Source organism: Lissotriton vulgaris, chromosome 1_1, assembly GCF_964263255.1.
Source record: "Lissotriton vulgaris chromosome 1_1, aLisVul1.2, whole genome shotgun sequence".
NCBI classification, from domain to species: domain Eukaryota; kingdom Metazoa; phylum Chordata; class Amphibia; order Caudata; family Salamandridae; genus Lissotriton; species Lissotriton vulgaris.
The window spans coordinates 1,335,855,421-1,335,868,951 of record NC_141685.1 but is presented as its reverse complement, the minus strand read 5'-3'; the positions used below and the strand labels follow the sequence as shown (position 1 = coordinate 1,335,868,951).

Here is a 13,531-nt window from a genome sequence, read left to right as displayed (position 1 = left end):
CTAATAAATGGAAACATGTAGGAGGAATACGCTTTAGAGTAAAAATAGTAGACTAAGCCACCTTATGGTAGCCAGGCTACTCAAGCGTTCAGTAAAGCCCTTCTATTATGTATAGTTATTTCTATTCATGAAAGGAAGTATTAAAGAAAAAAAGATGGCAGATAAAACGAACTGTTAACGTAATCTTATCTAGTTTTCGGGGAAAGGAAGAATAAAATCGTCGAGACAGTTTAATGATATGGATTACTGTGTCAAGGTTCATGAGAACGTAGTCCGAACTTTGCCACCATTTTGAATTTTACTTTTTTTTCCAAGCCTCGTTTTTACCTCTTTATGAGGCACCTCGTGTGGACAGATAATAAAAGTGTGCTTTTTCAGGTCCTTTGGTGCAGTTGCACTAGAGCAAGATCTCATGTTCCAATGGTCTGGTGTGGTTTCAGGAACATATAGACCCTCACAACCTCTGTAGGAAAAGATTTGGCTGAAGGCCCATCATTCGGCTCTTCGTTGGAAGCCTACTGTACGCACAGTGCTCTCCCATGCCTGGATCAGATGGGGGAGAACAGCTCCATAGTGTTATCCGTCCCCTGTCTTGTTTGAAATCCTCCTGGTGTGAGATGGCCTTCTGGTACCGGTGTGCTTCAAGAGTTGTTATTCTGTGCCCATCCTCCAACAGGCATTCACACGAGGGCACATGAAGGATGCCCCTCAGAAAAAAAGGGGGGCGATTCTCTGATCAGCACTAGCAGCTAATGCCAACTCAAGAGACTGTACAGTTCCCAACCTTCATACTTAAATGAGATGGCTTTCATGGTGCAACAAAGTAAAGTAGATCTTCTTTGTAATTGATGATGACAGTTTCTTAATGACCTTTAATCAGATCTAGTCCAAACGAATGAGAACTCTTAGAACAAATATGAACTAAGAATGAAGCGCAGGCCTTGGAGGGGATACCTACAGAGAATGGCTTGGGCATCCTGGAAACAGATGTTAAGCGCATATATCGACAAATAAAGGAATAATATATCATTTTCTTTTTGAGAACTCAATTAAAGAAAAAGGTTAAAAACCTTTTGTCAGAAATGGTGAACACCACTGCCTGAAAAAGGGAGGGGCTGAGACCTACATAGAGTCTGTCTGATAGGAAAATTGAATAGGTGGGATGCTGGTGACACATATTTGGCCCCAAAGGTTTGGGGAAGCACTGGAAGCTGATGTTGGCGCTGCCAATGAAAACCGTTAACGTCATGCAGCTTATGCTTTCTCTCGTCCTGCATGTGAGTGCTAGAAATTCTCAAACAGCTGAGACATCTGAGTGGCAAGATGCCAGAGGAACAATGTACATCATTGCATCTATGCAAGCAGCTATAATATGAAAATGTCAAGGTAGCCAAAAGTGCAATGTAAATGCAAGCCTTAAAAGTGAAGCTTATGCATAGCATAGAGGATGCAGTATGCTAACATTACTGTTCCCAAAGTGATTGAGAACATTAGAATACAGTTCATCACCACACAATCTTAAACATTCCCTTTACATGAACGGTTGTAATACTGGGGTATATATTTAAAAATCCAGGTATACAAAATACACATCTAGTGTATTTAATTACAGAGCACAGAATGCTAAGCTTCTATATGCATGTATTTCATGTGCATCTCTGGTATGACGTTAATGCGAGGATTTGCATTGCTGACTATCAGATCATATTAAGATTGACTAATAAGTATATATTTTATGTTTCCCAAATTCATGGAATGCTGCACTGGTGCCCGAAGGCAGGTACACTTTGTATATTCACCACTGGGGATACATTTTTCAACCTAGCCCAAGTCATAAAAAACACAGTGCTTAAAAACATACAATGACTCTGCAGCTTCTTTGATCCTGGTTGTGGCAGGTGCTTCCTTGCAAGCAACGTAACCATGAGGCGTCTAGTAAAACTAAGCAGGGTACGTCATCAGAGCCTTTTATGTATCAATACCGCTCTTTCTTTACAGTTAATATGTAACAGTAGAATAGACCTAGCCAAAATTTCTTCCCTAAATGTACGTAATCCATAGATAAGGGAAGACTGCGTCACAATACGTAATACAACTGAACAATATTTATTGACTGCGCTTGGTAAGATGGTTCTTGCCAGATGAATGTGAAACAATATATGGTTATTTAATTACGGACATCTCAAAACAGGAATAGGAGGGAAGAAAAGCAGATTTGTTTCCAAAAAGACAGAATAAAAAGGAATCGGATGGTTCCAATAAAACTGAATTTGCTGGGCACTAACTGCAGATAGTTGTTTTGCTCCAAAGCATGGGTGCTAGTAGTTTTTCAAGCATCAAATGGGCAGTATAAAGCCTATGATTTTTCAAGTATGGGCTTTAAGGATCATTTCTTTCCAATCCTATTATTTTCAAATGTGCTGGGGCAATTTGAGGTTTGGACTTTTAACTACAGAGCTTGGTGGCAACTATAGTTCACACAGTATTACATCTAGGACCATTGTCTCCAAGTTCATTAATACATTAATTTCTTGCTTCCATTAACAGTTACCAATTCATCTAGACTGTAACCTATCTTGCCTTTTCCATCAACTCTTGTAGTCTGTGGCAAGCTGCTTAACATTATTATTTCTTCTGGAAACTTACATTTTTAACATGAATGTCGAAATTCAAAAAAACTTGAGGGAAAAAACATACCTTTTATTTACCTCTTTTTCCTCGGAAAAAGCATACCTTTCATTTACCTCTTTTTCCTCTAGTAACAAATATTAAAGAAAACGGTGTTTCTGGAGAACGTGGCAGAAAAATGTTGGACTTAAATGCATGTATATCAGAAATGTAACCATTTCTACCATGTCCATTATTGTAGTGTACAGCTAAAAACTAGGAGTGCACAAAATAAGGGACTTCACTTCCACAGATTTAGCAGAATACTATAAAAAACAATATAATTGATTATTTTTTTTTGATTTTGGGAAAACAAAATTAAAAAGTCATTGCAGAAGGAAACTTTCACAAACTTACCTTTTCCAAAATGTTTTTAACAAAATAATTTTCTGAAAACAAATGCACATTACTTTTTACAGAGGACGTTTATCTCCGAAACATAGGACCTTCTGCTAGTGGTCTAATTCAAATATAGTGCAAATGTTGCAATTTCATGAAATAATATAATGATTCATTACACCCCATTGCACTTGAAAATTATACTTTTGTACACTCCTATATGAAATAGGGATCAAAACCCCTATTGCGTACAAATATTTGACATGGTACTGTGGTCAAAAGGAATTTTGGCATAGTCACTGTGTCATTCTACAATACACCAGGTTCACTTCAATCAGTATTAATAGGTAAATCAGAGCAAACTAATAAGTGAACAAAAAGAAGAGGCAGGCAACAAACAAAAGGCGCACACAGACAGCCCTGCCTGGTACAGTAAAAAGGGTAATGTTTATTTGTATTCTTCCTTTTGGCTCATAGTAATAACGTAATTTTTTAGCATGTTTGGGTAAGAACAGCATTAGCCACCATGCATTTACTAATACACTACTAATCTTTTCTATTGGCCTTTGACATAGTCTACATTTCATTGCGGCAAAAAGAAATTAAAACTTGGAAGAGGCTTCACTGCGCCGTGTTAATTTTTTGCATCTTTCATAATAGCTTCTGTATCAAATGTGTATGTTTTAGGAATTGTGAGTACAGCTGTCCATAAACTTCCATCCTCTCACACTGCATTGATTTACAAAAGTGTTGTAAAGACCAGCTCATAAAATGAAGGTGTAAAAGGAAGACGACGGAGGCAATCACCTTGCCTGACCCTTTGGCTATGCTTGTAAATCATCAGCAGCAGCAGCGCTTCAGTTTTGATTGCGGGTGTGTACATACTGCATTAAGGACATTATTAGAAAAAAATGCATTGGTGCTGTAACAGATGCTGCACTTCTGACTGACCTCTTCGTGAATTTCGATTTTGTATATTTTTTTGTATTTTTTTCTGTTTTTTACTGAAGCATAACCTCCCTCCCTTTTTCCCTCCCCAACATCCCACCCAATGAAGACATACAAAAATGTAAGACAAATTTTCAAAGCCTGTTAACTGCCTGTAAACTGCTGGTGAAGATGTCATTCTGCTACTAAGAATGAAATTAATTGATCGATGTAACGTGCGTGACACAGGAGTGGTTTTTGAGGGGTATAAAGCATTCAGAAAACCACACCCTACAGAAAACACAGCTACATGATCACTGAAGGACCAAGCCTATTGGAAATGGCTTTGTGACAGATGTCACTTTTTTTGCAGTATGAGTAACAGATACTCAAAGGGCAGATTAAATTCGAATAAGGGATTGTTTACATAAGAAAACACTATGTGTGGGATAATTCTTAGCAAGTTGTTCCAGTAGCCTGATGACATCACCAGCATGAGAACTAGATTTACCAATCTTTGCATATGGATCCAAAGCCCACTATGGGACTCAACATCAAGTATGAAGTTTAGCCAAATCTTGCATAGAAGTGGTCATAATTTATTGCACACTGGATAAAGAAAACAATTTATATTTTAAGACCATTTGCAACAAAGCTTTTTTGTCTGACTGTTTCGGGATGTACATTGGCTAAAAGCTTCAAAATTCTAAAAAGAAATAAAAAAATAAAATTAAACATGACAATGGCATTAGCCAGAAGCCATTCTATTTAATTTGTAATTTTGTATTTACAAAAACATGCTGTTAAAATAAAAATAATATATTACAGTATATATATATGTATATATATATATAATCCTCTTAAAAAGTTCAACCACACCTTCAGCTTTTTTGTGCTGTTTACGACATTGCCTTTACATTTGCAAGCTAGTGTTTATTATACATGATAGCTTAACTTACCGGGGACATCTAACATGGTAAATTTGCTCTTCTCTGGTATCTAATACAGTACAACAGCTCTATTGATGAGTTCACTGTTGACATGTTTTTGCTAGACTAAGAGAACACGAAGTCTGACTTGGCACCAATGTCTAAGCAAAAGAGGTTCTACAATTTTGTATGATCGGTAATTACGACTTTTATTTTTGCGGTTTTACCATTGTGTAATATTCATTTTGGTCCAACACAGCAAGTGAAGATTGGCAATGGTATTATTTTTTATATACTTTCGGAGTACCCATGGCCCACTGGCTACAACACTTATGACCAACCTGCAATGAAGATTGTTTTAACAAGGTGAGTAATCAGCACCTCCTTTCCAAATTGCAGATAACACAACAAAACCAGTGTTTTTGCAGAATCATATCATTCTGGGACATGGAAGAATAAAACTTAATATAAAATTAATTTCTGTGGGTTTCCCCCAGAAAATGCATTCTCTTTTGCAAAGATGACCTATAACAAAACGGTCAAAAGGCCATTTGTATCTCAGCATTTCAAATGGCTAGCTGGCCACCTTGTTAGAATGCGAAAAAACAAGACAGAGTTGGGTAGGATAAATTGTCTTAAGTAAGGCCGATCATGAAATGAAAGTTTGTTTAAAACAAATGGAAGCGTTTGCATATTTAAACTACAGTATGACCACAGATGCAAAGAAATCCGTACAGCTTAAAGCACCAGCTTGAAACCACCAGGAAAGTAAAATGGAACTATCCCGGGCACACATGCCTCCTCTCCATTTATAAGAAAAGTGGCAATAGCTGATGTAAATAAGATATGACCAAAAGAGCATCATCTATTTTGAGGTGATTTTGAAGTTGGCATGACCAAGGATAGATACAATGTTATGCAAGGTCAACTACTAAAAGAGAAGTAGCAAATTCTGCAACCTGAACTGACCTTGTTTAGTCTATTCAGCTAGCAAGGGCCCCTACTTCCCCCAAGGAAGTTAATAATGAGGTCAGAAATCCAACCTAATACAGCACTTTTCAGACTATAAACACATTTCCTCTTCAGAATGAAGTGTGAATAACAAATACTGCAAAATACAGAGATTTGTTTGAGCCCTAGGTTTTGGTTTACCAGTGACACTGCAGTACAAGTTTTTAGTGTTTACAGCCTCCTCCCAAGGGGAGGAAGCGGGCAGCAGCAACAAGTTTGTTTTAATGTGCGACAATGGCTGTATGTAAAGAACTTTATTAAACATACACACAAAATTGTTTGATTGCTTGTTCCCATACAGAGGGTGTATGAAAAGTTTAAGAATTGGTAAATATTTTGAAGGGCATATATTAAGTTGTCTCCAAATACAGTGCTCAGTATTCAGTGGAGTGCCTTCAACCTATGGCTTTGCCACTGCAGTGGACAGAGTACTGGCGCCTTTGTGGTCTATGGTTCTTCATGCATGATTCCTGATCAGAGCATGCCATCATGCAAATCATTTCTATGCATTGAACAAGCACATTTATATTTTTATATTTTTTGGAGTCGGCCTGAGCAAGTCCTTCTCAGCCCGAAAGAAAACCTGATTTCCCCCATCTTCCAAACTAAGTGAATCCCGTGTAGTTAAACGTATGAAGGGTTACCAAATAAACCGCGACAATTAAGTGGCATGAGCTGAACGCCTCCTTCCGAGTTAGTTTGTTTTCTGCTTAACTAAATGTAACAATGCAAAGATAGTTATTTGTGTGAACAAACATACCCCTTAAGTGGTGCTTTCTGTATTTGACAATCAATAACATGGAAAATAAATAAATTCCATTGGACTGCTTGGGAAATATACCCGATCCCAGCAGACTTTTCTTGTTGTCTTCAGTTGCACTGACTTATGTGGAACATGCAGTATCCACCTGCCCAAACCAATATAAAATCCTTTGTTCATTACAAGGGTCGCATTATACTCCTTTAAACAGGTGGTGTGTCACTGCTTTAGATGCAACAATGTCACATGGAAGCAGACTAAGTTTGGTATATATCCTCAGGTAAGTATTTCCATAGCTGTTCTGCATTGATATATTCATGATGTCTGTAAACAATCTTTGCTTGTGAATTTGAATAGGTAAATTGTTTCAACACTTAGATTCCCTGACATCTTTTAGTTTTTTCACTCGATCCCTTCTTCCTTCTTCTGTTTGTTCTTGTTTCTCCTTTTCAGGTTTTGTTACACTGTCATAGGATGGGAGGGATGCAGTGGATGGGGTGCCCTCCTTTTTGTCCGGATTTGTACCTCCATTTTCAAGCTTAGTGGAGGCTGGCTTCCGGCAAATGAAGCCCCGGTTAGCCAAGTGCCGCCTGTAGGCCCTCTGGATGAAGATAGCAGAGACATCTTCCTGTTTGCGCCTGAGCGTGGTTGTAATGGGTTCATAAGACACTTTTGATGGGTTTGACGCCACAAACCTCTCTTCCATCTGCTGCCGCAACATATCCAGCTCATCACTGTCACCCAGTACACGCTTAGTGAAGGCAAAAAGAATGTCTAAGCAATGAATCCTTTCCCCACTTACCATCGGCAGGTCCATGGCTATAAGTTCAATGGTGTTTGGCTTAGGAAGTCGAAGAGGATGCTCCAGGGCATCAGCAAAATCTGAGAGTTTACTGTACTGAATGAACTGAGTGGCATCGGGGTCAAACTTCTCCCATATTTCATAAAAGGTTTCAAAATCATCCTCGCTAAGGGGCTCTGCGCTTTCCTCAGTGGCCACGCCAAAGTTCTCTAGGATAATGGCAATGTACATGTTCACCACAATCAGGAAGGATATGATGAGGTAACTGACAAAGAAAAATATCCCCACTGATGGGTTGCCACAGTTTCCTGAGGCAGGGCTCCCGGGGTTCTCAGTCTTGGGATCACAGTCCGGTGGCCGGTTCAAGATGGGCAACAGCAAGCCATCCCATCCTGCAGAGGTAGTGACCTGAAATAAGCAGATCATGCTATTGCCAAACGTTTCAAAGTTAAACATGTCATCGATCCCTCCCTCCTTCTTGGCGTAGGCAAAGTTGGACATTCCAAATATAGAAAAGATGAACATAACCAGGAAGAGCAGCAAGCCAATATTGAACAAGGCAGGCAAGGACATCATTAAGGCAAAAAGCAAGGTGCGGATTCCTTTGGCTCCTTTGATCAGACGCAGTATACGGCCAATGCGGGCCAACCGGATGACTCTGAATAGGGTGGGTGAAACAAAGTACTTCTCAATGATATCAGCCAGGAACATTCCTATAAAAGAAAGAATTGTTACAATTTGCTGTAGTTAAAATAAAGGAGAAAAGCTTTTTCTACAATATTAGATTTTCTCTGATGCACATTAATGCTCATTCTGAAACACAAAATCACAGCACAACTGATATAATAACGTTCTTGTTAGTGAATATGACTGATAGAATTGTTCTGTAAACATAGGGCCCGATTCACAAAACTAACTAGTCTTAAAGTTAAGATTTTTCTCAGTTTTGGAGTCCTAACTTTACTACTCCTAAACTGAGAAAAATCCTAACTTTAAGACTTTCGGTATTCACAGAAGGTATTTAGGAGTCCTAAATCTGATATTACAGCAAGCTGAGAATTTCCAACGTACAGGTATTGATGTTCTGCCTATTTTTAGCCCTGGTAATATCCACTCTCCCCATGGGATGACACTAAAGGGTGATAAACAAAATGGGGTAGCTTCTCCACTTAAAGATCTGAAGATTTGGGTCTCTAAAGGGAAACGTTCCGTCTCCCAGGTAATGGCACTCCCACTGCCTCAGAATTCCTCCCTAATAGAGGATAATAATCGGTGGAATGGGCTGCACAGTGCATTATCCACTAAGACCACAGATAACCCCAAATTGTTTCACCATCTTTGACACTCAATTGAAAATTATTTCTTGGAACGCTGCGGGGATACATAGTAGCCCAGGGAAATTTGAACTTTTATTTTCTCTGGGAGCAAATGTGATTTGCATCCAGGAAACATGGTGTACTAATATTCTGGATGTCATGAAGGATTACTATGTACTGGAAGCACCGGCTGCTCCATCCAAGAAAGGTCACGCTAGGGGGGGAATTGCTTGTTTATTATCAAATAAATTGCATTGGAGATTCTCCCATTATATTGACTCAAGTAACCTTTTCCAAGCTATAACAATAGCAAATTTCCCCAGTAATTTAAAAAAGTCCTCTGTTGTAATTATTAATGTGTATATTCCTCCAGAAGAGCGTTTTAATGTTATATTGAAGCATGTATTTCGATATATTGGCCAAATTAAAAATGTTTCACCCCCTCCGGAAGTTATCCTAGTAGGAGATCTGAACTGTAAAATTTCCAATGCTAGTCTGAACCGCTTCAGAAATAAACCCAAAGAAGAGGCGCATTTTGTACCCCAATCCCTCTTTCCAGATAAAATAGTGACTAATAAAAGAGGGAAGATTCTGCTAGAAGAATTATCGGCAGTTGAGGGGCTTATATTAAATGGGAGATTCCCGTCTGATGTGCCTGCGGAATTTACACATAAGTCACCTTTTGGGACCTCTATCCTTGATTATGCGATTTCGGATTATGGCTTTTTTCCTTGTATTCAGGATCTTAAGATAATTCCCACAACTCTGAGCGATCATAGCATAATGCTTATAACTATTTCTTTAAAACCTCCGCCCACTGCGTCATGGTCCCTCAACAGCAGTGACGCTACTTTTCATGCATCCTCGGGAAGATGTTTTTGGAATCCAACTGGCATTAACGGGGTGCATGCTACTCTATGTAAAACCTTATTAGAATTAAATGATTGGCATGGTTTGGAAATCGTTAACTTTGAAAAATGTATGCGAAATATTATCCTAGATGTAAAAAAGGCTAGCCGTCCTAGGAAATGGGTAGTTCTGCCTAGTGCACTACGCATCCTGAACAAGGAAATAAATAAACTAGTCCGTGAGCAATACTTAGATAGAGTTGTTGAACGTGAAAAAGAAATCTCTAGATTAAAAAGAAAGAGATGTAGACTAAAGGCGAAAATAAAAAAGGAGAAGGAAGATATAGTTTGGATTAACCTGAGGGAATCAGTTGCTCATGGCAGGATTAGAGAATTTTGGTCCATAATTGGGAAGGGATGCGGTACTAGAATAAGTCCTTGCCCCATCCCTATAGCTGAAGAGGTATGGACCTCTTATATTCGGGAGCTTTATGCAGGGAACGGTACTTCGGGTGAAGATAGTGTTCCCGATGAAACGCCTGAAGGACTGATTAACTATCCTACAGAGGAAACAATTGAAATGGCCATAAAGAATATGCGCTCCTCTGGTGCAATGGGTCCTGACGAACTCCCTATGACGGTTCTCAAGCAGGAACCCTCGATGTGGAGTAAAATCCTTTACCCATTGTTTAAAGCCTGTTTTGTTTCTAAAACGGTACCCGCTTCCTGGAGGGGAAGTATTCTGGTCCCTATTTTTAAGAAGGGAACTAGGGATAGCCCCAGTAATTATCGTTTGATAGCCCTCCTCGACTCTATCGGAAAGGTTTTTGCGAAATGTCTTTTAAAAATTATCTTCCGACTGGGTCGAGGAGAACAATATCCTGCCACTTGAACAAACTGGCTTCCGTAGGGGGCATGGTACTTTAGACAACCTCACCACCCTACATGTGGTAACTGATAAATACGTACAGGTGAGAGGGGGGGTGGTGTACGCTGCTTTTATTGATTTCTCCACAGCGTTCGATAAAGTGGACCGTAGATCGCTGTGGAGAAAATTAGCAGCTCTTGGTGTCCCATCCTACCTATTAGAGCTTGTTCGTACACTCCATACAGAGACTTGGTGTAGTGTTTTACAAGGGGGCGAAAGGGGTCTCTCCCACCAAATTCCTTCTCTGAACGGCCTTAAACAAGGCTGTTTATTGGCTCCTCTTTTGTTTTCCTTGTATACTGTAGACCTGTCTGTTGCCTTGTCTGTTAGTGAGGGTATTGCTCCAGTGATTGGGGGGACCCCTATCTCTTGCTTGATGTATGCCGATGACGTTCTTATTTTAGATTTGACTCCCAAAGGCCTTGCAAATCGGCTGCAAGCTCTTCATGTTTTTGCTGTTTCCCACTTCATGAAGATTAACATATCTAAAAGCAAAATTATGTGCATAGCCGGGAAAAAGAAGTGCCGATCTGAAAATTTTGGATGGTATATCGGTGGCCAAAAACTGGAGGTTGTTAAATCTTACATTTTTTGGGGGGAAATTATTGCGGCTAACCTGAGTGAGAGGCCTCATATTGAGCATAGTTCACGGAAAGCCCTCGCCCATGGCAAAGGTTTAAATTCCCTCTATCACGCCACTGGAAAAAGGCATTTTGCCTGCTTACTGGAGGTGTATAGGGCTAAGATTCCCGCTACGATACTATATGGTATCGAACTTATAGAGTTGAATTACTGGGACTTTTGTCATAAAATTGAAGGGAAACTTTTAAGATCCCTATCTTCCCTAAATACCGCATGCTCTTTGGCCGCTTGTAGGCTTGATTTCGGTCTTAGGAGCAGCTGGGTACAGGGGCTATGTGCCCTAGTAAGATGGGTGGCCTGTCTGGCTAGAGCTGAACTGGGGACGATGAGAACCCTCCTTAAAAATGAATTATTGGGTAATTTCAAAGAGTTCTCACAACTTGTAAGGAATTTTAGAAGAGCTGTGACTCTTCTAAAGTTAGATGAAAGCGTGTTGTTTTTGCAAACTCCTACACAGTTAAAATTCTTATTAAAACAGGCTTCGTGGGAACTATGCTTTCAGTCAGATAAGAATATAATACAAGAAAAAAGGGGTGTCGATCTTCTCCTTAATTCTTATTCTATTAAGTTGGCCCAACCCTATGCCACATGGAATTTGCCGCATGGTATTCGCAGATTATGGTTTCTTTTACGTTATGATCTATTACCTCTAAATCTACTTCTATCCAAATGGTACGGATCTTCTCCTATGTGCAATTTGTGTAACCTGAGTATTCAGGACCGTATGCATGTCTTGTTGATCTGCCCTGCACTCCGTACATTGCGACTCAGATGGTTAAAACCAATTTGTCTCCGTCTTGGTATCTCCAATCTGAACATCTTTCTCCAATCACTATATTGGCCTCCTAATGAAATGTTTTGTTTCTATATTTTTAATTTTTTTAAAGGTTTTTTAGCTATTTATTAATATGTTACTGGAGATGTTTGACATTGCTTCCTGTTGTAGATCTGCCATCGTATGTTATTTTTATTTAAATGTGTTATTGAATGTCATTCTTTGGTATGTACTTGTTTCTCTTATTATTGTGAATTTTATGTGGCCCTCGTCGAGAGCCAAAACATAATAAAATAATTGAATTATCAAAAAATTGAATTATCCTAAAGTTAGGACTCCTAACTTTACTACTCCTAAACTGAGAAAAATCCTAACTTTAAGACTTTCGGTATTCACAGAAGGCATTTAGGTGTCCTAAAGTTAGGACTCCTTCCTAACTTCTGTGAATACCGAAATGAGTAAGTGCCTTCTGTGAATACCAAAATGGTAGTAAGTTTAGGATTTTGTCTTAAGTTAGTTCTGTGAATCGGGCCCAATGTACTTTTAACTGATGCACTAGAATGTGTTTTCACCAAGGACGGAAGACAACTGGGGTGAGAGAGGGCCTTACAGGTACAGAGCTATCTATCGTGTTTCTATTGGGTATCTTTTAAAACTATTGAAGCAAGCTACTGACATCTAGGGGTTAAAAAAAAACTACAAGCTGCTTTTGCTCCTTTGTAGCCACAGAACGTTGGAGACCGTCAAAGGAAGAAATGCAAGATGAACCCAAAAAAGTTATTAATGTGAATATCTGAGAAGAACAAGTTACTTACCTTCGGTAACGCCTTATCTGGTAGACACTATATCTAGCTATTGATTCCTCACCTCATCCTGCGTGCAGGTGGCATTGATTGTCTTGGTGTGTGAGATCGCAGTACATATATAGGCATGCTGACGTCAGTTTCTCTTCAAGACTTTCCATACCAGGAGCGCAGAGCCATGAAGTACACTGACCACTGGTGTGAAAACTAGGGCCCTAAAGGGGTCAGAATTGTCTCTGGAAACCCGTTAGCCGAGAGGGGAGGATGGGTGGGTCGGTAAGGAAACTGCAGCTAGATATAATCTCTATCAGATAAGGCTTTACTGAAAGTAAGTAACATCTGATAGAGACCTCTAGCAACAGATTTCTTGACTTTGAATAGCTACCCAAGCAATACCATCCCCGGTGGTGGATCTGGCGACCAATGTCACAGGAGGAAGTTTGGCAGGACTGAATGGGAAAAGGGCCTCTTCCCTACGGATCTGATTGCCCAGACAGTAATGTTTGGTAAACGTGTGCAATGAGACCCATGTTGTTGCCTGGCAGATGTCCAGGACTGGAACTCTGCATGCTAACGCAGTGGTTGCAGCTTTAGCTCTGGTGGAATGAGCTTGCAAGCCTTCAGGAGGTTGGTTCTTGGCCAGTGCGTAGCAGATTTTGATGCAGAGCATGACCCTTCTGGAAATGGACTGCTTCGGCACCACCAGACCTTTATTCACACCAACAGACCTTCCTTCACAACAATATACACCATGAAGAGTTTGTCGTCCACCCGAAACTCTCAA

General features: G+C 39.7%; 1 protein-coding gene across 2 annotated transcripts in view; it reads right to left on the bottom strand.

Moving 5' to 3' along the window:
* Nucleotides 1-3,413: 3,413 nt before the first annotated feature.
* SCN8A (sodium voltage-gated channel alpha subunit 8) overlaps nt 3,414-13,531 on the bottom strand; it is a 671,454-nt gene continuing 661,336 nt past the window's right edge. For both annotated transcript variants that reach the window (XM_086966390.1, XM_086966401.1), the window contains exon 27: nt 3,414-8,148. In XM_086966390.1, the coding sequence (XP_086822516.1) occupies nt 7,001-8,148 (1,148 nt within the window). In that variant the 3' untranslated portion in view covers nt 3,414-7,000. The remainder of the gene's footprint in view (nt 8,149-13,531) is intronic.